The 26,087-nt window shown below is 44.7% G+C and overlaps 1 protein-coding gene across 4 annotated transcripts in view; it reads right to left on the bottom strand.

Annotated features, from left to right (window-relative positions):
* Positions 1–384: 384 nt before the first annotated feature.
* Positions 385–26,087, bottom strand: part of DOCK8 (dedicator of cytokinesis 8) — a 227,034-nt gene continuing 201,331 nt past the window's right edge. For 2 of the 4 annotated variants that reach the window (XM_029202019.1, XM_029202020.1), the window contains 9 exons: positions 23,160–23,303; positions 21,474–21,605; positions 20,874–21,008; positions 19,356–19,445; positions 15,147–15,383; positions 12,283–12,426; positions 10,943–11,049; positions 1,885–2,055; positions 385–1,488 (listed from right to left, as the gene is read on the bottom strand). In XM_029202019.1, the coding sequence (XP_029057852.1) occupies positions 1,428–1,488; positions 1,885–2,055; positions 10,943–11,049; positions 12,283–12,426; positions 15,147–15,383; positions 19,356–19,445; positions 20,874–21,008; positions 21,474–21,605; positions 23,160–23,303 (1,221 nt within the window). In that variant the 3' untranslated portion in view covers positions 385–1,427. The remainder of the gene's footprint in view (positions 1,489–1,884; positions 2,056–10,942; positions 11,050–12,282; positions 12,427–15,146; positions 15,384–19,355; positions 19,446–20,873; positions 21,009–21,473; positions 21,606–23,159; positions 23,304–26,087) is intronic. The other 2 variants (XM_029202021.1, XM_029202022.1) reach the window with 1 other exon arrangement.

Here is a 26,087-nt window from a genome sequence, read left to right on the forward strand (position 1 = left end):
AACAACACGTGGAATTAAAATATGTCATGCGTACTCATTTAAGAAAACAAACATATCATATACTTTAGAAAGAGTTCTGCCCCAAATGCCTAAAAAAACAAAAAGTTTGCCCCTTAAACTAGTAAGCTTTAGTAATTTAAAAACAAAACAAAACAGTCCTCTTTCAGAATATAAATTCATGCATACCTGATGGTGTAAGCAAAAAGTTCTGGGATATCCAAATTAAATTCTCCCTCATGACCACCAAGATTAAATATTATATACGAGGGGTGACCCTGGATGGCACTGTTTGACCAAGGCCATGATCATGCATCCTTCTTCTTCTCTGAAATGCTTTACAGAAGTCATGAGTTGTCAAAATAAAAAACACGAGTTGCAAAGGGAAACATTTTGCTTGCAATTCTTATTACATTTTTAGTACCAGTCAAGGTAACCAGTCATATTAAAAAATATATAATTTAATTCTCAAATAATAACTTTGTTCCTCTTTCTCCTAAAGTACACTGTCCAAAGAATCCTGAATATATTCTTTTGTTGATGTACACATGCCGACGGACAGCACAAGGTTCAGAAATGAAAGTAGAAATATTACCCTTTTATAAAAATAAACTTGGTCCCAGAGAGGATGAGAAAAAGAGCGAGCAGGAGCGAGCCTAAGAAAAAACACAAAGCTTTGGAGGAGAATTGTTTCAATTTACGTAACTGCAGCATCTGCAACTTTGGGCGGGTCGCTCAGAGTACCATTACCTCCTAACTCAGTGCTTCGAGTGTGCTCCTCTGTAAATGCATGTTAAATTAACCACCTAACAATAGAGCAAAGATAACTATACAACGATTAGTCCACCGTTACCAAAAGGGTAACAAGTTCACAAATAATTAATTGATCCCCACATTTCCAGCCTTCAGGATCTTCGGATTTCTAGTAAGGCCTCCCCTCACAGTTTTATTGGAAATGTTTTGTACTCCAGCAAGGTCACCTTCCTTTCCCATAAAGAGGGGAGGAGAGAAGTTCACTCTGAATAGCTGGTGGACAACTTGTCCATTTTCCCTTGGGCAATTTGGGTTTATCTAAATTCAGGTTAAATTCAAATACAGGCCGGAGAAAGTCATCAGTTCCTGACCACTCAGCAGGAGATGCTGTTTATGCTTTGTTTTGCACAATTATGCGAAAAAACATGGCTTAATAAATATACAGGCACCCCTGATTAACCATCCTCCACCACCTCCATCCCCCAAATGCCCCAGATCTGCTCAGACCCCATTTGGGTGTAATTCCCATTATCGCTTGGATCCCAAAGCTTCCAGAGTGCTGTCTGGCCAGGGAGCATGTGGCATGTCCTGTGCGGCAAATGTCCTGTTTTAAGTTCCAGCGGGTCCTTCTCCAGGGTCACAGGGCCTCCAGTCTTCATGCGTGAAGATAGCTTTTCTTAGCTGCCCTGTGACAACTGGGTTTCACATTTCCTGAAACTAGATCTGTGGAAGGAGTCTCTGAAATTAAGCAGGGAGAGAGAACAGAAGTAAGAAACATCAGTTAGCCTTTTAAAGAGGAAAATCACTCACTAGAAAAGCACATCAATCATGGAGAACTCAGTAAAGTAAGTAAGTATGGGAAAGTGCGGCCATGCCTTCGCGCTGTGCCGGAAGAAATACAGGCGGTAATTTGGCCCTGGGAAGACGGCTGGCAGAAGGCCGCATGGAGGGGCCCCGGAGAGGTCAAGGAGAAGGCACAGGGGCAGCGGGATGCAAGCAGAGCAGATCACGCTTGGGTGGCTTCTCTGATTCCAGGGCCCGCTCCCACACCCAGAGGTTCTGCAGTTCTGATTGCTGGGCCTCAAGAGCTATCCTTTATCCTATGGGAAGAGGCCTCCCCTGCCCTCTTCTTACCTCTTATGACTGTCAACTCTGAATATCGGCCTGTAGAGTTCTGGAATTTTCCGCTCTATCATTGGCCTGAGGTTCTCTCTCAGCTTGTTGTAGTTCTTTTTGAGTTCCATCTGGTACTCCCTCTGGTCTGCCGTGATGAGACGCTTGTTTTTCTCTACGGCTTCACCGCATCTGAGATGCAAATATCAGGGTGGGGAGAAAATGAGGTTGCATTTCATACAAGTTTGAAGTGCTTACAAATTATTTATATATATATATTTTTTTTTTGTCAGTACGCGGGCCTCTTACTATTGCGGCCTCTCCCGTTGCGGAGCACAGGCTCCGGATGCGCAGGCTCAGCGGCCATGGCTCACGGGCCCAGTCGCTCTGCGGCATGTGGGATCTTCCTGGACTGGGGCACGAACCCATGTCCCCTGCATCGGCAGGTGGACTCTCAACCACTGCGCCACCAGGGAAGCCCAGAACAGATTGATTTAATTCACCCTGGAAGCCAAAACCACGCCCTTAACTGGATTTTCACTTATCTTTTAGGTTTGACATTAATTGAAGCAAACTGTAGGATACCAAAGGTTACATATCAAGGTTTCAGGGAAGAGGTAGGAAGGGGAGGTATATACCCTTTGAATCCTGAGAAATCTACATCACCCCTTATTATTTTTCTATTGCCTCTTAAACTAACAGTTATGAGCTACCACAATGTGTAAAATGAAATCAGTTTCTTCAAGGAGACTTCAAGGACCAGTTTTGTAACACTGGCAGACAAGAGACCTGCAGGAGTGAACTGCTAACTTGGGGATGGCTACTCCGCAAACTTTGGAAGAAGCAACTATACTCTCTGTGATCTTTGTTATCAGAAGACATAGTAGCTATAAATATATATAGTGTTTTTTTTTTTTTTTAGTATAGTTTTTAGCTCTTGTTCATTGGTGGATTTGGTTTTTTGGTTTGGTTGCTCTCGTTGTTCTTTCTTTTTTTTTATTACTTAAAAAATGTTTTAATTTTTATATAGTGTTTTAAAAGACAAATATATTAATAGGTGGAGCGAATTTTTGTAACTTTATATTTTAACAAATTTTATACCTTATAAAATTGTTTCATAGACATTTTCTGTATTTCTTCCTTCCATTTAGATTATATTCTCTAGATTTTCTTATTAAAGTTAAAATAACTTCCACTATGTTAATTTAAATCCATAAACTAAAGAGAGCCATGCATTATGTTTCCCTCCTAGAGAAGAGCCATATCTCTTGGGAAATGTATACAGGATCATATAACTACATTGCAAATCATTTTTTAAAAATGGTCCTATCTGTAACATTTTCATTAGGTCCACAAACAGCTGAACTGTGCAACTTTCACTCAGTGACACCACCATTCCAGACAGACCCCTCCTTTGCTGCTCCCTTTGTTGATAAGTTCACTGAACACAAGCATTTTCTTACAGTCGATGTGCTGGGATTTTTCAGCAGAGTCCTACAGAAACCAGATTGATGGGGACTAGAAAGGGTGGGAAGTTGTGCTTCCAGAACATGCTGGGGGTAACCTTCATAGTCCTCTATCTAAGGTGTCTTTTCTACAGAGAGGGTGGTCATGCAGCCCTCACCCTCTGCATCTCTTGCCCTCCCTTCTCTGTGATGCTCCTTCAGCACAGCTCACATATCAGTCCCTCAGTATGGCCAAAAAATTGCTAGTTGCTTCATCAACAACCATCCCCTCTCTTGCTTAGTAGCAGAACTCCAGGTGGTATACCCACCTGGAAAATTACATTCCCTAGCCTTCCTTATAAATAGGGACGGCTGAAGAGCTATAAGATGAAGTCACTAGGAAAGCTCTTTAAAGGGGTGTAGCCTTTTGCTCTTTCCTCATTTCTATTCCTGATACCTGCCTAGGATGTAGTTGTGATGGCCAGAGCCTTAGCAGCCATTCTGTGACTATGAGGATGGATATACTATAACCAGGATAGCAGAGCAAAAGAATGGAAAGAGTCAGGGTCTCTGATGACTTTATGTGACCACCACACAGCTCTGGGATGCCTATCTCTGATCTTGTTTCATATGAGAGAAAAATAATTTTCTATCTTATTTAAGCCACTCTTAATTCCATTCTGTTACTGGCAACTGAATGTACTTCCTAGAGAGAACAGGCTCTGGAGGTGGAGTGCTCACCTCTGAATCCTGCTTTGCTACTTATTGGCTTTGTGACATTAGGCAAGTTACTTAAGCTTTCCATGCCTTAGTTTCTTCACCTGTGACATGATGGTGAAAATAGCCTACCTCATAAAGTTTTGTAAAGATTAAATGAATTAAATATATAAAATGCTTAGAATAGTACTGTTACATAGCTAAAACCTAGAACACTTATTGTTATTATTATTATTGTTACTATTCCTGATAGACCCAGTCTGAGTGCAGAAACTATTTGTTCTATATAAGAATGATGGTGGGATGTCAGAGATTTTATATCCCAGCCCCTTTTTTTCATAGTTGATGAAACTAAGATGCAAAGAGATGAAGTGCCCTGTCCAGAGTCATACACCTTTGGGAACAGGAAAGGTGGATGTAAATCCAGGATCCTGTTGCTCCCAGGCCGATGTCTCATCAGCCCCACTGTGTGTTATGTTACAAACCTTACAGAGGCACACAAGTCATGGGCAGACAATGTCTATATTTAAATCAGATTAAGTCTCTTTCCTATGTAAATCAATCTGGTTTCTATTTGCCCCATACTGTTATATTCATCAATCACTTCATATGTGCCAAGTCCTATTCTAAGTTCTCTGAATTGACTCTTTTGATACTAACTTTAAGAGGTAGTTACTATTTTATCCTCATTTTACAGTTGGGGAAACTAAGGTTGGGTAACTAGCCCAAGGTCACACAGCTAGTTAAGGCAGAGTAGATATTATTTATTTATTTACTTATTGTTTTATCTTTGGCTGCGTTGGGTCTTCATTGCTGCACTCGGGCTTTCTCTAGTTGCAGCGAGCGGGGGTTACTCTTTGCTGCGGTGTGCGGGCTTCTCATTGTGGTGGCTTCCCTTGTTGCGGAGCACAGGCTCTAGGCGCACGGGCTTTAGTAGTTGTGGCATGCGGGCTCAGTAGTTGTGGCACATGGGCTCAGTTGCTCTGTGGCATGTGGGATCTTCCCAGACCAGGGATCAAACCCGTGTCCCCTGCAGTGGCAGGCTGACTCCTAACTACTGTGCCACCAGGGAAGTCCCAGAGTGAATATGTGAAGCCAGGCAACTAGGCCCGAGAGCCCACACTCATAACCCCAACACCACAAATGCTGCCTAGGAAAGACCCTGACCCTTCCAGCTAGAATCCAAGGCATACGGCCTTGGTCTCAAGTTGGAACTATTCTCTCCCGAATCCCAATTTGTAGTATTCGGCGTTTCTCATCTTCTTCCTGGTAACACTTCAGCAAGTCTCCAGCTAAGGTCCAGTGAAAAAATACAGCTGCCGGAGTGAGAGGAGAGATACTGGAGAAACTGAGGGATTGGCTCCCCACCCCCTCCCGTGACTGGAGTGATATATGTGGTCCAGGCCCTTGAAGTTGAGGAAGGATTATTTGGGGGCAGGGCACCAAAGGAACATCTGGCCTTTCCACAGGAAGGGCTGCAGTGGATGTGAGGGTCCCCTGGTCAGAGCCACCTCGGCTGGCACCTCCAGCACTGTCCCTGCATTTCCTCCCTCCCAGCCCGACCTCTACCAAACCCCAGATCCCAAGGGCAGCCGGTCTCAGTGGAAGGCTAGTCTAATTCCTGGTTCTGCCACTTACTTGCTGTGTGACCTTGGGCTAATCGTGGTCTCCTTCAACCGCACTTCCTTCATCTATAAAGTGGGTTTATGAGGATGAAATGGTGTCGGGCATGTGAGGACCTGACCAAGCGGCTGCGGGAGGAGTGCTTTGCAGGCGGCGTGGCCTGCCTCTCCTGGAGCGAAGCGGGGGAGACAGCCCACCAGGAGCACTGTCCTGGGTGCCCCGCTGCTGCCTGTGGGGAGGCGCCTGAGGCCGAAGGAGCAGGGCACCACGGGGGCAGGGAGCGCACCCCAGGGCAGACAGGAGCAGCCGTGGCTGGATCCTCCGGCTGTCGCCCTGAGTCCCCTCTAATTCCCTTGGCTGGGCGGCCCCAGAGGGGCTGGTGTGGCTCCCTGCCTCGGGGAAGTCACAGTGGCCCTGCTTCCTCCTCCTAAGGGGGCGAGATTGGGACTACGGGCTTGGGAAGGTGTCCAGTCTCGAGTCTGACACCTGGAAGCAGGTTCTGAGGACCTGCTGAACACCCCAGAACCCAGCGGGGGGTGGGGTCCGCCTAGATCAGACTCTAGGCTAGGCTCTAGGGCCTGACTCACATTACACTGTCTTCTGCCTCCTTGGGCCCTGGGCTTCTGTCCTGAGGAGTTACAGAGGCCTGTGGTTCCGACGATCGCACACTATTCTCCATTTCACAGTCAGCCCAGACACCCTCCCACGCGGTGCCCTGGTCCTGAAGTGAGAGCACCGTCAAGCCCTGAGGATCGAGACCTTGTTCAAGAGAACCAGGGATGGAGATGCGCTAAGAGAAGAGGACAGGATAGCACTGTAACTGAAATGGAATTTTTCCTCTTGGGAATGGTTGCAGAAGGGCTGGGAGGGGGAAGCCACGTGCACGTGTGTGTGTGTGTGTGTGTGTGTGTGTGTATGTGCTGCTCCACTCAGCTCTCAGTTTTCCACCCAGCCTCCTAGGCCCACTGAGACAGGTCCCTGTGACCTGGAAAAGGGACAGACGTCCTTCATATGTCCCTGCTACGGACCTGCTCTCGAGCAACCTCTCGTAATGTTTCAGGCTTTGCTTTCCCACCAAATACTCAGATCTCTTTTCACCTACTGCTTCTGTTTCCACCCACACTACACACAGTTGGTTTTCCTTTGGCCACTTGGGTAAATTCCCTCTCCTTTCTCTTCACAGACGTTAACTCCCGTTAAGACTCTTTGACCAATTATGCGGTGGAACTCTACTGATGTATCTGAAACTATGTCCCTTAAAGGCAACCTGGACCTGGTGCCATTGAGTCCTGCTCTCTTTTCTTTAAATATAAAAATGAATTTAAAAATCACTTAGTCTTTATAAGAATGAGAAAGTTCACATGTTATGGAATGAAGGTTTGTGTCCCTCCCAAAATTCACATGTGACCTCCATGTGATGGGATTTGGAGGTGGGGCCTTTAGGAAGAATGAAGTTTTAAATTAGGCCATGAGAGTGGGACCCACGTGATGGGATTAGTGCCCTTGTAGAAAGAGACCAGAGAGCTATCTTCTTCATCTCTCTACCAGGTGAAGATACAGTGAGAAGGTGGCCATTTACAAGCCAGCAAGAGGGTTCTCCCTAGGAACTGAATCTGCTGACACTTTAAGCTTGGACTTCCCAGCCTCCAGCACTGCGAGAAATAAATGTCTGTTATTCAGCTACTCAGTCTGTGGTATTTTGCTATAGTGGCCCAAGCTGACTAAGACAGAAATATAAGAGGAAAATTTAAAACCACAGACTGGCACAGATTGCAGTGTTTAAAATGGTCTGGGTGCTCTGGGGAGCAGAGGAGGGAAACAGTATGTTGTACCTCTCCATCTTGGCTTCTGAAACCCTGAGATGTTTCAGAAGGGGATCCAGGCCCCAACCTGGCAACCATCTGAAGAGCCGCAGGACTGGCTGGATCAGGTGTCAGTTGCAGCAGGTCAGCCTGCCAGGTTCTTTATGGCTTCATCCAGACCCGCTACAGCTGAGTCAGACAGGCCACTGCCCAGTGGCAGGACCCAGCTACAGTGTACCCAGCAAGTGTACATTTCCGTTATTAGCAATCAGTCTTGGAAGGCTCACTTATGTTCACCTTGGAAACCTGGGCTTATCGACCTACAGCCCAAGTCTGCTGAGAAGCTGGAGCTCACTCAAGGCAAAACCGGGAACGGTTTCACACCCAAACATTTTCCACTCCTGCATCATCTCTGCTGATAGCAGGTTCCAGGGAGAAAACACAGGGGCGCAAACAACTTGACCAAACAATTCCTCTATTCATTACAAAGCTGTGACTTGCTGATTGGACCTGAGAAGCAATTAAGCAATGGAGGAAAGGAAGGTTTCCTCACCTGCTACTTGTACTGAGGGTATAAGTTACAGATCATCACATTTACCCTTGTAAATATACAGTTTGATTAGTTTTAGTACATTAATACAGTCATGCAACCTTCACCACAATCTCACCCACTACTTTTTTTTTTTTTTTTGTGGTCTGCGGGCCTCTCACTGCTGTGGCCTCTCCCGTTGCAGAGCACAGGCTCCGGACGCGCAGGCTCAGCGGCCATGGCTCACGGGCCCAGCCGCTCCGCAGCATGTGGGATCTTCCCGGACCGGGGCACGAACCCATGTCCCCTGCATCGGCAGGTGGACTCTCAACCACTGCGCCACCAGGGAAGCCCTCACCCACTACTTTTTTTTTTTTTTTTTTTTTCACCCACTACTTTTGATGCATGTGAAATAAAGTGGAATGAAAGTCACTGGACTTGGACTTTGACAATGAAGTAGTGAGCAGAAGTACTGTTTTGCCTGTAGCCTCGTCTCATTTGTACTGGAACTTCATCTTTGCACACAGGTAGCAGGGTGCCTGGCGCAAAGTATGGGCTCAATAAATGTTTGCTCAATGAACCAGCATCTATAGTTGTTCAAAGGTGTTAATAGTAATGGCACATTTCCTCCTGTGAAGGGAGGAAAGGGGAGGAAAAAGGGTGAGTGACAGTAGGCAGGACCTGACGCATGAAGCCCTCGGGGAGGGGGCAGGGAGGAGAAAATGTGAGATGGCGGCAATCAAGCAACCTCTACAGCTTTGCAGCCTCTGCTCAAAGATCGGTCCCATCCGGCAGCTTCAGCAGCACCTGGGAGCTTGTTAGAAATGCAGAGTCTCAGGCCCACCCCAGAACTACTGAATCAGAATCTGCATTTTGACAAGATCCCCAGGTCATTTGTTTTGCACAGTGAAGTTTGAGAAGCGCTGACAGATATTCTTGTGGCATTCCTAGAACAGGGCGGCAGCCCACCCAGCAGGGGGAAGGTCCGCAGCCAACGGCAGGCGGACTCTCAACCACTGCGCTACCAGGGAAGCCCTCGACAGGGATTTTATAAGGACATTTTAACTAAAAAATCACTTCTCTTAGCAAGCTTCCTTTTACATCTATATTCTATTCAGAGCCCCACTTGTCAATAGTGCTGTCTTCCCAGGATCCCCTCCCTGTGCTGGCATGCCCACAGAATGCACTGCTCTTGCCAACTCAGAGGAGCCCAGACGTATCAAGGACAGCCCTGCCTCTGTGTCTTGTGCTACTGTTGGTCCCTTTACCAGTAATGCCTCTGTCTTCCCACTGCCCCCTTCTTACCAACTACATACCCAAGACGAGGTTTAAGTGATGTTTTCCCACAAAGCTTTCCCTAGCCATTGCAGACTGCAACTGACCGTTCTTTTCTGAACTCTTAGCCCTATATTTTGTGTACTCTCCACAGTTCTTAGAACATGCTGCATTGCTTTGTTATTTAGCCAGGTAAAAGTCCTATTGTCAGGAGCAGAGGAATACCCAGCTCCTGTATTCCTATAACGAATATCATACCTGGGTCCTAGTGTGTGCTCATTAAACTTCACAGGTCCTTGCAGAGGTCCAGAGAGGCCCGTGCCACTGCCACCTTCATGGGCCTTTCACAATAACTTCATTTTATATGAAGATACGTGGAAAGTAAATTGATCTTTAAAAATTCCCCCAATACTTTTCTAGCCTTTGTTTTATGAAAACGCACTCTTTACTGAAGAATATCTAGATTTTGCGTAATGTCAAAATTGTTATGAAATACAGGAAACAATTCAAATACAAAACATTAATAAATATAATTTCTGTCTGTGCATGTATGTGCATATGTATAGTGTGCACGCACACGCACACACACACACACACACCCCTATTACTAAGCAGCTGAGATTCACTGCAGGACAAAGAATGTCTCCTTTATACGTAGCAAATTTACATATGTCTCACCAAAGCCTGTGAAGGAGGAGAACCTCACCTGACACTAGCATTCTGGTGAGTTTTCACTGAATTTAGCAAACTTTAACTTTTAGCCTCCTTTATCCCCATCTGCCAAGTGAAGATATTCCTAGACTTTATATGCTGCTCTAAGACCCTGGGTGAAAAGAAATATTAGTACATGTATTTCTGATGTCCTTCTCTCTTATGGGTGAGGGGCCATCCACATCCTTCATAATCGTTCCTTTTAGGGCCACAGGAGTCCCAGTATACCTGTGTGCATTGCAGCAACTTGCAAGACCTTGTCCCAAGATTCACTTCCTATCCAGCCTGAACAGTCTGCTCTTGGAGCCAGCTCTACTGCAGAATTCAGGAGCAGAGAGGACGCTTGTCTGCCAGTGGGAATTGCCGTAGAGATGACTGATACCTTTGTAAAATTCTAGTTTTAGAATCTTGCCTCTATCTCTCAATTTGAGGCAGTGTCTTTTACATTTATAAAAATAAGTTATTGTATGATATGGGAAATTACAAAGACTGCCAATGCCAAGAACCTCTCAGGCTCTAATTCATCAGTGGAACATCAGCACGTTGAAGGAAGTATTCGCTACTTGGATTCAGAAGACCTGGTTTGAACTCAACTCTGCTACTAACTTGCTGCGTGACCTTAAGTAAAATCATTTCCCATCTCTGAACCTCCATTTCCTCTTTTGTAAAATGAAGATTTATTTTACAATGTGAGATGATAAATATGAAAGCACCATACAGTTTGTGAGCTACTAGTGCAAGCGGTGTTGCTCTATGCAGGCTTCTCAAACTTGAGCACGCATCCGAATCCCCTGGAGGACTTGTTAAAATATGGGTTGCTGGGTCCCACCTCTGGAGAGTCTTACTCAGTAGGTCTGACTGGTATCTGAGAATTTTCCTCTCTAGCAAATTTCTCAAGTGATCCTGAAGCTGCTCGCCTGGGGACCACAATTTGAAAACCACTGCTCTACTGAAATCCCAGCCATTTCCCCTCTTACCGCATTATGAATTCTTTAAAGCATAATCTCAACTTGTTGTGATGTCGATAGAGTTTTGGGTCAGCTGGAATTTCAGCCAAAAATACTTGGGCTACTTCCAGTGGTCCCTGATGGGAAAAGTGAAAAACATTACTGATGTTGGAAAGAAAGTGAAATTACTTGGGAGGAAATGTTGGGAGTGAGGTCATAGTTTGAACATTTAATTTTGTTAGTTTGACCAAAACGAAAAATCAAGGAAGGTCTTGAACTTCTCAGGAAAATGCTGATCCCTTAGGAGGAGTTTGCAGTTTTAGGAGAATATTCAAAAGTCTAAATGTATTTCCTAAATCAAATACTACTAATTACAGATTTTCCTTCATATAGAAAGGTAATATACTACATCAAAGGGTATGTGATTCGAGTTGCTTTTCTGAAAATAGAGATTCTCTTGATCCAGCCATTCATATTCATTTGTCTAGTTGCCCTAGTGGCAAGCACCCTTTTGCGTAATTGCTGGCTTGAGTCAGAGATATGCATAGTACATGTGTAATCTATGGTTGTGGGCTTATTAAGTCTTCCATTTTCATTAAAAGATTGGGACTTACAAAAGCAAAAGCCTCCTAATATTTTCTGGTCATAGAAATGTAATAAGTACTATTTCTGTCCCCTTGATATTATGTGGACAGAGGATTTTTGCTGGGGAGTCCAGTTGTGCCGAATGAGGAAAGGGTCACGGCACTCATTGAGTTTTTGGGTGTGGAGGTGTGCAGATCTAGTTCTGAAATTAAGGAAGCACACTGGACAGAGAGAACTAAGCTAGTATGCCCTCCATCTGAGGCCGGATTAGTTCCACGCTGAGATCGGAGTTAGAATTCTAATGGATCTGAGAAGATCCGGTCTGTTTTGAAGTGGCCCAAGAAGCCGGTTCCAGGTCACGCCTGCTTAGCAACGCTCCTGGCATACTGGTTTCATCTGGTGACTGACCCAGGTGAAATGTCCTAGACCCTTTCCCTTCTCTCCTACAGGCCCTCTCAGATTTATCTCAAGCCTTGCAACAACTCTGCCTAAATTGGGCATGACTAAGCTCTCCATCTGGATCATATTGCCAGGACTGGCCCCAACTTCTCCAAAAAAATGCTACTCCTTAGACACGGTCCACTCATCTCTAGGATTTCTTGTCTACCTTGGGTTGTTACATGAAGCAGAAGGGACCTCCTCAAGTGTTCGGTCTAAGTTTAGGAACATCATTTGTATGTTGATCAGACTCCTCATTGACCTCAAGAAAGAAGGGTGCAGACATATAGTAACACGAACCAAAATAACAAGAACCAGAGGAGTTGCCACCAGCTGGTTTCGCTTACCTGATTGACAGTAGCTCCGACGGAGCCTTGCAGCACCATCTGAAGCATCTTGGCATCAGGAGGCTCCTGGTTAATGGCAACTGCTAACTGCAGGGTCTTCTTCTTCATATCTTCAATGGCAACTTCAATTGGTGTCAAAACAAACTGAACGTAAGACATAAATGTAGGAAAGTCATTGTCAGGTCTTATAAGCCATGGACAAACCTGGAGCTATGACAAAGAGGACACTGGGTTTGAAGCAGCAGCTAAGAAGGCTTTCAGAGAAATTTAGAATAATCAGGACAGGTTAAGAGGAAGGAAGAGCCTAACATTTCTTGAGTACTTATTATGTTCCAGGAACTTTACATGCATTTATGATTTACTTCTTTAAACAACTTCCTATTCTCTCCACCTTGCAGTCAAAGAGGGATTTGTAAGGTTAAGTAAGTGACACAGGTCGTAAGTGGGGAGGTCAGATTTTGACCACAATAATGTTCACATTCAAAATCCATGTTTTTTTCTACACTGTTAGGTTTCCTTTCCTATTGTGGAAGAAGTTACTTGACTTATAATTGGGAAAGCTGTTAGAAGCACAGCATTCAAGATTTTCTTCTCCACCATAACACAAGATTTTGGCATCATGTGTGCCTTTTCTAACTCACCCTGAAGGTGAATTCTTAGTAAAGAGAATTCTCTTAAGGGTCAATCTGCTAGTTGCTAAGTTCTGTTGGCTTGGAGTATGACCTTTTCTGAATTTTATTGATGGAGTCATGTCTCCTCCAAATTCAAGTATTTAATTCCTAAACCCCAGTACCTCGGAATGTGACTTTATTTGAGACAGGGTCTTTACAGAGGTAACCAAGTTCAAAGGGGGTCATTAGGATGGGCCCTCATCCAATATGACCTATATGTCCCTACAAGAAGAGGAAATCTGGACATAGGGACATGCACAGAGGGAAGATGGCGTGAAGAAACACAGGGAGAAGGCAGCCATCTACAAGCCAAGGAAAGAGGCCCGGAATAGATCCTTCCCTCACGTCTTTCAGAAGGAACCAACCCTGCCAACACCTTGATTTTTGGCTTCTGGCCTCTGGAACTATAAAACAAGAAATTTCTATTGTTGAAGCCACCCAGTCTGTGGTACTTGGTTACAACAGCTCTAACAAACTAACACACTGAGGTTCTTAGGGAACTACAAATGGCCCAGAAAAATTGTGAGGACTCTTACTGGGACCGTGAGTTTATTTCTGTGCTGTGCTGACATGTCCTAGTGCTCAAGAGTCTAAAACAGTAAGAAATACAGCAGATGCCTTCTAAGCAAACCTTCCCTTAGCTGAGCCATCAGTTCTGGCTTCCTCTGCCCTCTGTGAAAACCACTCTCTGATGTGGCTGCTGAACACCTGAGCTGGTGGGTGGCTCTCCAGTAACCTCAGCCCCCGTGCTCCTGCCAGGGAAGTGTGTATTCACCACAACTCATCAGTGTTTGTTTACCAACTTGCTTATGCCTGTTACACTTGTTATTTTAATGAGCTAATCTAATTCAATAATGCATAAACTGGTGAACTATGGCTGTGGAAAGAAGAAGAGTTGTTTCTATGAAAAACAAGCTAATGCTTGGGCAAGATGTTATGAAAGCAAGTTGCTATAAAAGATTCCTGTTGGGGCTTCCCTGGTGGCACGGTGGTTGAGAGTCCGCCTGCCGATGCAGGGGACACGGGTTCGTGCCCCGGTCCGGGAAGATCCCACATGCTGCGGAGCGGCGGGGCCCGTGAGCCATGGCCGCTGAGCCTGCGCGTCCGGAGCCTGTGCTCCGGCAACACGAGGGGCCACAACAGTGAGAGGCCCGTGTACCGCGATAAAAATTTAAAAAAAAGATTCCTGTCTTATTAGGTGTGCACAAGACAATGGTAAAAGGCTAGGGGAAAAAAAAATCATAAAAATCCAGAAGCATTCTGCTCTTATATTGTTTAACAAGGATCTTTAAGCTCTCACTCTGCTTTACAGAAACCCAAACTGAACATCCTGGACATTGCATATGGGTAGACATTGCATATGGTTTATACAAGAAAGACAGTGCTGAATCGTGATCAGCCAACCCTAAATCACAGACAAGGCTGTGGCTCTACACAAAATGAATGACAAATAAGTGCACATGTATATATTGTAAAGTAAAATGTTTACAGTATGTCTAATTTTGAGCAGTTTTGTAGCTTGAGGCATTTTCTCCATCAGTGCCATTACAATGAACTTGAAGACTTCTGCTACACATGGAACCAGAAAAAAGAAAGAGGTCTTCCCTGTATCAACATTTAGATAAGGAAACTGAATGAAGATAAGAGCCTTGTGCAATGTCACAGGAGGATGCTGGGACTAGGAGACAACTGGTCTCCTGTCTGACTGGCATGGTGCCCTCTTCCAGCTCAACACAGACTCCTTGGGGCTGCTCACTTGCTGTTCCTGCCTCTGACGATGAACAACAGAACGCTGCCTGAATCACATGTAAGCTTTTAAATATATAAAAATCTAATAAAAAATATTGTAAACTTTGACATTTCATGTAAATTTAACATTAACATATAAAGACACAGTGAGTATTATAATTGTGTACATATATTTATGTTAAAGATATAACTTTAAAGTAGAAAATACTTAAATATAAAGTGTACTATAAAACATGTAGCTGCCTAAATGGGATTCCCTGGCACCACGAGAGTGAGAGGATAACCAGCATAAATAATATTTCAAAGGCATCCCTTTTTAGATTTGCACCTGAGTCTGCCATGAAGGAGCATGAAGGAGGTTTGTGTGTCATCCTGGGAGGTGACCCAGGCCCACTCCCTCAGTGGTGGCCTCTGTCCAGAGCCCATTCCCTCCAGTGCCTTTACCTCCTCCTTCTGGATGACGCTGATCCTGGTCTTGATGTAGGGGAAGGCGTGCATGGTGGTCAGGACAGTGTTCCGCCGGTACTGCTCGTGCAGTTCTCCCCGAGGCCGGCCCTCCAGGGTGAAGGGGGTGGTGTACATAAACCTCCGCAGATCGAAATTCTTCTCAAAGTAGGTTAGCCTGTCTTTCATCTCATACTCATCAAAGTAGGGCTCCACAAAAGTGATCTGTATGTAGGCCTGAGGGGGAAAAGGTAAGGGATGAGCTGGTCTGCAAACTTCCACCCAGGATGCACTGGGGGGCACGCGGAACACAGAGGGGCAGCACCACCCCTCTGTGCTCACAAAAGCCATGGAAGCTGAAAGCATCAGGCGAGACATCAGCCATCGGCCATCCTTCCTCTCTACCCCAGGGATATGAGAGACAGAACTGGGAGAAGGGACGGGAGTGCGCCCGTGTGAAGTCAGGTCCACAAGCTGCCCCTCCTAGCAGAGCTGCTGATCCAACTGAAACTTGGTATGAGAGTTTGCAAACTGCTACTCAGAAGCAGCAAAGCTTTCCTTTTCAGAACAGCTATGACCACTGCAGGTTTATTAGAATGGCCAAACTAAAGCAACTGACAACACCAAGGGCTGAGAAGGATGGGGAGCAGCTGGAGTGTTCACATACTGATGGCGGGAATGCACGGTGGTACAGCCACCTTAGGAAACAGGTCGCAGTTTCTTATATAGTTAAATTATACTGACCATATGACCCAGCAATCCCACTCTGGTGCACGTGCCCAATAGAAATGAAAACTTGTGTTTACACTAAACCCTGTACACAGATGTCTACAGCAGCATTATTCATAATAGACAAAAAATAGGAACAACCCAAATGCCCCTCAAGTGGGGAATGGATAAACAAACGGTGGTACATCCTTACAGCAGAATACGACTCAGCAATAAAAAGGAATGAACCACTACAAGATGGATGAATCGTAAATGTATTGTGCTAAGTGAAAGAAGCCAGACTCAAAAGGCTCTACGATTCCACTTACTTACTGTATCATTCCATTTATGTGGCATTCTGGAAAAAGCAAAACTACAAAGACAGAATACAGATTAGTGACCGTCAGGGGCTGAAAACAGAGGGAGGGAATGCCTACAAAGAGGCATGGGGAAATATTTTGCGGTGATGGAACTCTTCTATGTCTGATTTTGGTGGTGGCTGCATGTGCTTGTCAAAATTCATAGAAAGAAACACCAAAAAAGTGAATTTTACTGCATGTATTTCATTTAAAAAATGTACACACATAAACATGAACCCACACAAACATACTATGAAGAAGAGCACTTATTTAAAAAGAAGGCCTTGGGCTTCCCTGGTGGCGCAGTGGTTGAGGGTCCACCTGCCAATGCAGGGGACACGGGTTCAAGCCCTGGTCCGGGAAGATCCCACATGCCGCGGAGCGGCTGGGCCTGAGCGCCACACCTGCTGGGCCTGTGCTCTAGAACCCGTGAGCCACGGCTGCTGAGCCCATGTGCCACAACTGTGGAAGCTGGTGAGCCTGGAGCCTGTGCTCCGCAAGGGTAGAAGGCACCACAGTGAGAGGCCTGTGCACTGCAGCGGGGAGTGGCCCTTGTTTGCCGCAAGTAGAGAAAGCCCACGCACAGCAACGAGGACCCAACTCAGCCAAAAATAAATAAATTTATTTTAAAAAAAAAGAATACCAATGACTATAGTCACTGCAATACCCACCCACTGAAATGGATGGATGAGGTCACTGATCTCAGACCATAAATCACTATTGAGTGTGATGAAATCTGGTTGTAATTCTGGCTGCAGATTCTCATTTAAAACTCTCACAACCAACTTTGGGCGTTTTAACAGAGGGGAAAAGAGCACCGTGTCAGGGATGTCACTGGTAACTCTACGTGGCATGTGCTGTGCACAGGTCACCGTGGGCACACAGCCAATCCTGTCTTTCAAAGATGTCAAACATTTCTGTGTGAAGCTTAGCTCAGCTACTTACCACAGTTATTGCTTCCAGGCTAGATTAGGGAGTGTATCTGAAGTGAGTGAGTCCTTTGAAATGTGTAGAAAAACAAACTCTTAGATTTGGACACTTCTCCCTACTTGCATCATCTTCATAATATCCTGGAGGACAGAACTGAGAGAAGAGTTTGAACTCTTCATCTTATAGGCCTGCCAGATGATGACTGCTCCTCTGTCCCTCAGCCCTTAAAAATACCTTGAACTTGCATTATTTCCAGCAGCTTAGAAAGCTCTCTCATGTGCATATCTGTCTGTGAGCTGGGCTGAGCGGGTAGGCATCACCCTGTGGTATAATAAAGAATGTATCTGGGGCTTCCCTGGTGGCGCAGTGGTTGAGAGTCCGCCTGCCAATGCAAGGGACACAGGTTCGTGCCCCGGTCCAGGAAGATCCCACATGCCACGGAGCGGCTGGGCCCGTGAGCCATTGCCTCTGAGCCTGCGCGTCTGGAGCCTGTGCTCCGCAGTGGAAGAGGCCACAAGAGTGAGAGGCCCATGTACCGCAAAAAAAAAAAAAAAAAAAAAAAGTATCTGGTCTTTGTCCTTCTTTCCTGGCACAGAGCTTCAAAAACCCTTGGAATTTTCTGAGTGATAGAAGTGTCTTTGTTATTCTCATGAGGTAATTCATGGTGGGTCCCTAGATGGCTTCAGGATGGTGGCTGGTCATCGAAAAGAATGGACTTCTGATTAGAGATCTGAGACTCTGGGCCAGCCTGACTGCTGGGGTAGGAGGGGGCTGGAGATTGAGTTCAGTAATGTAGTTGATGATTTAATCAATCATGCCTATGTAATGAGACCCCAATAAAAACCCTGGACACCAAGGCTTGGTAGACCTTCCTGGTTGGTGAACACACTGACATGCCAGGAGGGTGACATGCCTGGATTCCACAAGGAGAGGGCATAGAAACTCTGGGATACATCCCAGATCTTGCCCTATGTGTACCCTTTATCATGAAATTATAATCATCAGTGTAGCCCTTTTCTGAGTTCTGGGAGGCATTCTAGTGGTTTATCTAGTGAGAGGTGCTATGGGAACCCACAAATTTATATTTGTCTGGTCAGAAGTGCAAGCGGCCTGGGGTCCCACTTGAGGCTGGTGTCTGAAGTTAGGGCAATCTCCTGCAGGATGAGCCTGTAACTGGTGGAGTCTGACCCTAACTCTGGGTGGTGAGCATCAGAATTGTATTGCAGTACACCCAACTGGGGGTGAGACAGAATACACCCTCACTTGAAAAGTGAGGAAACTGAAGTCCAAGCCCTTTTCATCATTCCTCCAACAGCACAAGGACCCTGCAATTGGCTGAAAAGAAGACCTCCACCAAATGCTGTCAGTGAGAATTTTGTATCTTTTCAACATATTTTAAATTGAGGATCCAAGGTTTTAATAGAAGGGCAATAAAGAGAAGTGATTAAAAGTGCAGGTTTGGGACTTCCCTGGTGGCGCAGTGGTTAAGAATCCACCTGCCAGTGCAGGGGACACGGGTTCCAGCCCTGCTCCGGGAAGATCCCGCATGCCGCAGAGCAACTAAGCCCGTAGGCCACAACTGCCTGTGCTCTAGAGCCTGCGAGCCACAACTACTGAAGCCTGCGCCTAGAGCCTGTGCTCCACAACAAGAAAAGCCTCCACAATGAGAAGCCCGCGCACTGCAATGAAGAGTAGCCCCCGCTCACTGCAACTAGAGAAAGCCCACGCGCAGCAATGAAGACCCAACACAGCCAAAAATAAATAAATTAAATAAATTATTTTTTAAAAAGAATCTTCTTTAAAAAAAAAGTGCAGGTTTGAGGATGACAGACCCTGAGTTTGAATACTGGTTCTGACACTTGCATGATCTTGGACAGTTGCTTACCCTTTCTTTTCTCATCTGTAAAATAGGAATAACAACACTTATTTCAAAGGGCTTTAGGAGGATGAAATGAAATGATGTACGTAAAGGATCTAATGTAGCGTCAGGCACACAGATGATCTTTAATAACTGGTAGCTCCTATTATGATCCCTGCCTTTGAGTATTGTTTCTTTAAGACCTAACCAAATAGTAGTTAAACCGTAGACAAAAAATATTTGGCTGCATTGAAATGACTTGAAGAGTCCAGACAGAGGAGGTCATGTTATGTTTTTGGGTGTAGAACAAAGGGAATCAGAGCCTGATGGTTGTTTTTTGCAATTTTCCCATACCTTGTTAGGGTCCAATTTGGTTTTGTCCACAGGAGCAGAGTCTTTTATCACTTCCACAAATTCTGCACCAAAACATTGACTATAAAATCCCTAGGCAAGAGAAACCAACAGATTATAAAGGTTATTTTAATATATTGCAACTCTTTGTCTCTCAGAAGTGGAATACGTTTGGAACAAGTGTAAGGGAGAATATGCTCTTTGATTACTGAAAGTCCCTCTGAGCTAATGAGGCAAGTTCAGCATTTCCTGAGACAAAAATAGAAACATAAGGAAGTCCATCATTGCAAACTGATATATGCTTCCCTATAAACTGTATGCTTGACATCTAATTCAACCAACATCATCATATTTCCTAAAGATGCTCCAGGGGCATGGAACTATTTATTTCTTGCCTTTTGTACCCTAGGGTTTTGGAGGTCACCAGGCTTCCCATAATGCGACAAACCACAGCACACAGGAAGATAAAACATATGCTTCTAGTACTAAACTGGGGAAACATATTAGGGAACCAAGTGGCCTGGGGTCAATTGCTAATTCCTCTCATGAGCTGAACAACTTTGGGCAAGTCACCCAACCACTCTGAGCCACGGCTTCTTTGGGTCAAGTAAGGATTAAAGTCTCTTTTCTCATTTGGCATGGATGGAGCAATTTGACAATGAAAGTGTTTTAAGTTTGACAGCCACTAAAGGGCATAAATTCAAAGCAATAGCAAGAAAGCAAAGAAGTGAATCTCTGGTTGTTGTGAGCAGTTCAGGGGACCCCAGTTATTCAGTCTGAGATGGTTTTGTTTTGAGGGCACCCCTTGACTTTCCTCCTGAGCTCTTAGTGCTTGGCCCTTTCAACGTCTGCTTCTTTTTTTCTCACTTTTCTCTATGTTGTTTCTCCTTTTCTCCAGCCTTTCCTCCAAGAACATGCTGCTTTTTTCTGCTATGTTACGGATCAAATATAAACAGCAGGTTGGATTGGGGCTGCCAGCCCATGTAATGGGACACTGACTCTGATTATCCAAAAAGGGGTGCTCCTTGGTCAGCAGGGAGAGTTCATTTGTTCCAGGTCACAGCGGGCCTCTAGTCAAGCATCTCCGTGTCAGAAGTGGGAAGTGTTGTCTGGTGACACCAGAAGGATGACCACAGCATTTTCTAGGGGTAATTTGACAATTTGGCCCAATGACTTCAAAGTCAAGATGATAAACTTCAAGCTGAACAACTATTACTAAAATTTGGAAAGGTTTATAAGAAAGCACATGACATTGATTGAATGTGGATGCTCCTGAAAATAAATATTCACCATATACACTTACAAAGTTTGAAAAGTATGTACAGAATCTTAGGGGAAAGCTATCCTTATCTTGCTTTACCTCATGATCTCACCTAATATCTTGATATTATACAAGCAATGGGGGAAACTTTATATATGGATCAATGAGGAATCCATGAGTCTTGGTTTGGTTGTAATGACCCACTCTAACCTGTTTGTGTAAAGCACACAATGTCAATCACCCGGAATCACTTGTCTTACCTCTAGTCTATGAGAAATCTCAGGAAGCTTGGTAATTGCAGGCTCTTTGTAAACGAATTCCTTCTCATCCAAGTCCCCAAATCTGGATCCATAGAAACCAACTCGAAAGTAGGTTCCAAACATTCTCTTATGACCCTGATGAACAAAATAAGAAAACCTCTCCTTAGTTATGTAATTCATGAGGATCCATTGAGATGAGAGGGCAGGAATCTTCTATTGTTGGGTTATAAAGCATTCTATTCCTGTGGCTAATACAAACAGAATTCACTCCTTTAAAAAGTTTTTTTAATGTTTATGGAATAAACTTGGGAAATAATGGCAAAAAAAAAAAAATCCCATGAAAGATTTCTAGGACTTCTCTTAAGTGAATTTAAGATTTTCACATTCCTGGTTGTAAAGTAATTCAAGCAGCCTACTTTCACGGTTTGAATCATGGTCATCTGTCTATTCTCAGCCCTCTTCCGTTTGATAGGAGAGAGCTACAGTAATGATGTCCTTAAGGTAAATCACTCCCTAGAGAGGAAGGAGGGCTAAGCATCTCTGAGACAGGGTCACCTGCCGCCATATTATAGGACCTGTTAGCCAGGATGCCCCCGCTACCTTGCTAATGATGCTGTCAAAGGCCTTCTGCAGCTTTTCGTGGGTGGAGGTCAGCTTCCGGAAGTCTCGATGAGCTTCCAGGATGGGGATGACCAGCTTGTAGACCTCATTGACCGTCTCGTACAGTCCTCCCTTGCAAAGAGGAGAAAAAAATCAAAGAGAATTTAATCCACTGGAAACTTAAAAGAGCAACCAGAGTGCATTAGGCATTGGAGAATGGATTTATTAGGGGCACCGCAATATTTTATAGAGCAGGAATAAAGTCTGAGCATCTCTGGGATGGCTGTAGCATTCAAACTGAACTAGACACACTAAATGGTCCTACTTGATAATGTTAAGTTGGAAAAGGGGTTTCCTGGGGAAAAAGAATAGGACAGGAGACTGGCAGCAGGAACTAAGAACAATTCAGGAAGGCAGCTTTAGCATATTTAAATGTCACCAGGGGTCCTCCTGTAGCCAGATGTTCATTGCATTCCTGAAAAGAGTTAGGGGTCTAACTACCTGGTTTTCTAGAATTCCGGGAAAAACAAGAGTATCTTGGACTTTATGTGAATTCTGAAAGGGAAAGCTGGAAAAAGAGAAGACAGTCAAAATAATAATTAAAATACATAGATTGTAGGATGGAAACCTGGGAATGAAAAGTAGAGAAGAAAGAAAAATATCAAGATGAAAACAAAACTGGATCAGCTAAACAGAGTGAAGTATTAAATATTTGCTTGGCTTAAAATTTGAGGGAGGGCTTCCCTGGTGGCGCAGTGATTGAGAGCCCGCCTGCCAATGCAGGGGACGTGGGTTCGAGCCCTGGTCCAGGAAGATCCCACATGCCGTGGAGCGGCTGGGCCCGTGAGCCACGGCCGCTGAGCCTACGAGCCACAACTTCTGAGCCCGCGAGCCACAACTACCGAAGCCCGCGTGCCTAGAGCCCATGCTCCACAACAAGAGAAGCCACAGCAGTGAGAAGCCCGCACACCACAATGAAGAGTAGCCCCCACTTGCTGCAACTAGAGAAAGCCCGCGAGCAGCAACGGAGACCCAGTGCAGCCAAAAATAAATAAATAAAATAAATTTATTTTAAAAAAAAATTTGAGGGAGTAGGGAAACTATGAAAATGAACAACATACTTTCTTCCCTGCCCTGAATCTCAATGACTTAATCTATATATTTTTAATCTCTATATATTTTTCTCTTATTAGGAGTGTTTAGACACAGATTAGGTTAATGCGGGGAGTCTCCATGGCTTCCACCCTCACATTTCTCTGGGCTGTCCCTGGTCTGTGCCGATCCTGAGGATTACTCAGCTGTCAGCTGAGTCCCTCTCTCAAAGAGGGAAAATAAGAGAGTGAGAACGTGCCTCGTGATTTATTGTGTAACCCTGGGCAAGCCATTTCCCTCTTTGTGGCTTAGTTTCCACCTCTGTTAAATGGAAATAATACTGTGAAACTGCTATCCAGCCAATGAGCGTGCAGTGAAAACCAGAATACTGCAGTGATGAAGGGCCTTCCCGCCTCCCTGAGAGCTGAGGCAATCTACATACGTCAAAGTCCTCCAGCCCCTCCCCTGCCCTGCACGCCCCTGCACGTGGTGTCATCATGAAGTGGGACTGGCTGGACGTTAAGACCGGCACTCAGGGCACCGACGCCAGAGTTCAGGCTGACTGTGGAAGCCCGGACAGCTGTGTGCACTGACCGTGCTGAAGAGCTCGGCCGCCTGCTCCAGGAGGCCCACCAGGCCGCTCTCGGTGAAGTACCGGCCGGAGCACACCCCGTCCTCGTCCGGCGACAGGGTGTCATCAGAGACCGCAGACTCCTCCAGCACGTTGGAAGAAATATTCTGAAAGAGATCACAGTATGAGCCAGGAGAACAGGGGAATCTGACAACAAAGGCACCACAGGAACCCATAACATACGGAGGAGGAAGCCGTGGCTCCAAGGTCCTCACCATCCCTGATCATACAAGGTCTGTAATTCCACCCAGAAGAGCCTTTGGCTGCCACTCATTTTGAAAGAATGCACAGAACAACTGGCCTTCGAAACTCAAGATTTTCTTTTCTTTTTAACTATTGGGAGATACAGAAAGGACACTTACCTCAATGTAACAATAGTTGAGTAGCTTTACAGAAAGGACCCTAAGGGATGTCCAGCAGGGGTCGTGGTTTTTAAAAGCCAAAGGCCAACGAACAGTTAACTAGACTCCTTGTTTCACCAGCTGAGTGACCCTCTGAAGTACTTGCTATGACTGACTTGGCTTTTAGGTGAACGGCCATAATATCATATGACAATTGCAGATGAGAAGGTCTTCTTTATGAAATCTTTATGGCAATGTAGCAGTTACTATTTTTTGTTCTCCCCCCCCCCCAAACATTTCGCTCCTTTCTACACACTTTTCTTTTACATAAACCATAGAGTTTAGAGTCTCATAGAGAATGCAGTGATCAGGGCCAGGATTAGGGTGAGCGAGGTGAAAACAAAATTTAGGGAACACTCACTCTCAGGGTCCTGTAAGTCGTGACCCTGAACTTGCTTGACCCCAAGAGCGAGTGCTTCCTTACATTCTGCACTTCATGTGCCTCACTCACCCCACCCCAGTTCTGGCTCTGGCAGTGACTCTCACACTTTTGACAGGTCAAGAATCATTTTCTTCAACCTGTCTCATGGATATAGAAGAAATGCATATGGAACATAAAAGAAACTGGAAACCTTTGTAGCTTAGGACTTGCATACAGGTAGCACATTTGCCATTCCTTTTATGCCTACACTCATGGCAGACAGAACTAATTAATCATAGTACTCTTTTCCCTGAAGCTTGGATATGGACTCAGAATTCTTCTCAGCATGGTACCCCATTCAGCCACTACCAACTGACCAGAGTTGGCTAGTGAAGTAAAATCGGTCTGCCTCTCGCCGGCCTGGCTCGCAAGATCAAGTGACTCATCCTTAACAGTCAAGGAAGAGAGAGTTTTACAGTCCTGTACCTTCATATCCAAAATTATAAGGTAGTTTTAGGAATATAGGAGGCCTTCAGAACCTTTCGTGGCCAGCCTTTCTTTCAAACCTGGTCTTTCTATTATGATGTTTCTGAATTGGAAATGGTAAAAGGTCCAAGAGATTCAGTTGAAAGAATCTAATAACCCAAGAAACGAATACTATTAGTATTGTATGCAATTTTCCACATGTAGAGGAATATATTTGCAGTTATGCAGCCTTATTAGCTGTCATCAGAGGGAAAAGATTCCAGGCAGACTTTCCTGGCTTCAGAATTAGGGAGGTGAAAGTAACAGCAGTTATGTGAGAATGTATCCATATCTACATTTGTGGAATAAATATTGTACTCTGGGGCATAGAATTTCAACGATCTCAGTTCCTTGGAATTCTGCGGCCTCAGAGTTATTTTCCTTGCACAGATTTATTTACCTCCAGTTTATAATTCTTTTCAAAAAATTCAATTTTACTGGAGCAGAACAAGGTTGAAAACTAAAGCACACAGCATTTAAGAAATCAACACCAGACATCTGTAGTTAATGCTGCCCAGAATTCCTTCATCCTTCTATAAAGTATAGCCTCCTGAGAAACCATCCATAACTCCATGTGTGGACCTCAACTCTGGCTCTGGCTCAGCCAATCACAGCATTCCATGTCTCTGGCCACTATGATTGGTTCAGAGATGAGCATATGACCCCATCAGAACCAATAAGATGCACTGAGACTGTCTCTGCAACTGCTACAAATGAGGCATTTCTCTATTCTCCTGGACTTGCACCTGGGAAGATGTAAACATAAATATCTCTCAGTGAGTGTGAGAAGCCTATGAAGAATGAAGCTGACATAACAGAAAGCAGAGACAGGAAGTGATGATGACACTGAGGTCTGATGACATTGTTTGGACCCCTAGGTCCAGTTTGGCAGGTGCTACTCCAGACTCATCTCTCTCATGCAAGCTGATAAATTCCATTTTTACCTTAGGTCCGTCTGGGTTAGGTATTCTGTCACTTGCAAGCACACATTTCCAGAAAGATTTGGTATGTCTCATTTGAGAGAAAAGAGAATTGGCTCATAAGCGTCAGCGTAATTTGGCTTCTCTTCTGTAGCTGAGATCACCTAACTCACCATGTTCTGTGTATTCTGAAGACCTCATTCTTCACAGTTCCTTCTGCTTCCCCCTCCCGTTCCTCGTCTTTCTGAGCGTTCCATGACCCACAGGCTGAGTCACGTGCTAAACACTCACAGCATCTTGTACCTCTTTATTACAGCATTTATCATAATTGAAATTGAATAAGAAATGGAAGAATTAGCTGTATGATGCCACTCTCCCTGGCTGGAATGTAAAGTCCATGAGGACAGAATAAGTGCTCAATAAATATCACCTAAAAGAATGAATATGTGGATAAAGGTCTATGAAAAAATAGAGCTATATGCTCCCGTGTAGGGACAATGTGGAGTTTTTCTGTTGTTTCTAGAAGAACTATTCTACTCACCTTGGCATGACTTACTATAGGCAAATTAAAAAGAATTTATAAGCAATAGTAACGAAACAAGACAAGAGGTTGATATAATTCCACATTAAGTGTTAAACCCAGAGATTTCTGGTAATTGAAAGAGTAGCACTTATAATATTTAT

This window comes from Monodon monoceros, unplaced genomic scaffold, assembly GCF_005190385.1.
Source record: "Monodon monoceros isolate NGI ecotype Baffin Bay Population unplaced genomic scaffold, NGI_Narwhal_1 Super_Scaffold_5, whole genome shotgun sequence".
Lineage (NCBI taxonomy): Eukaryota > Metazoa > Chordata > Mammalia > Artiodactyla > Monodontidae > Monodon > Monodon monoceros.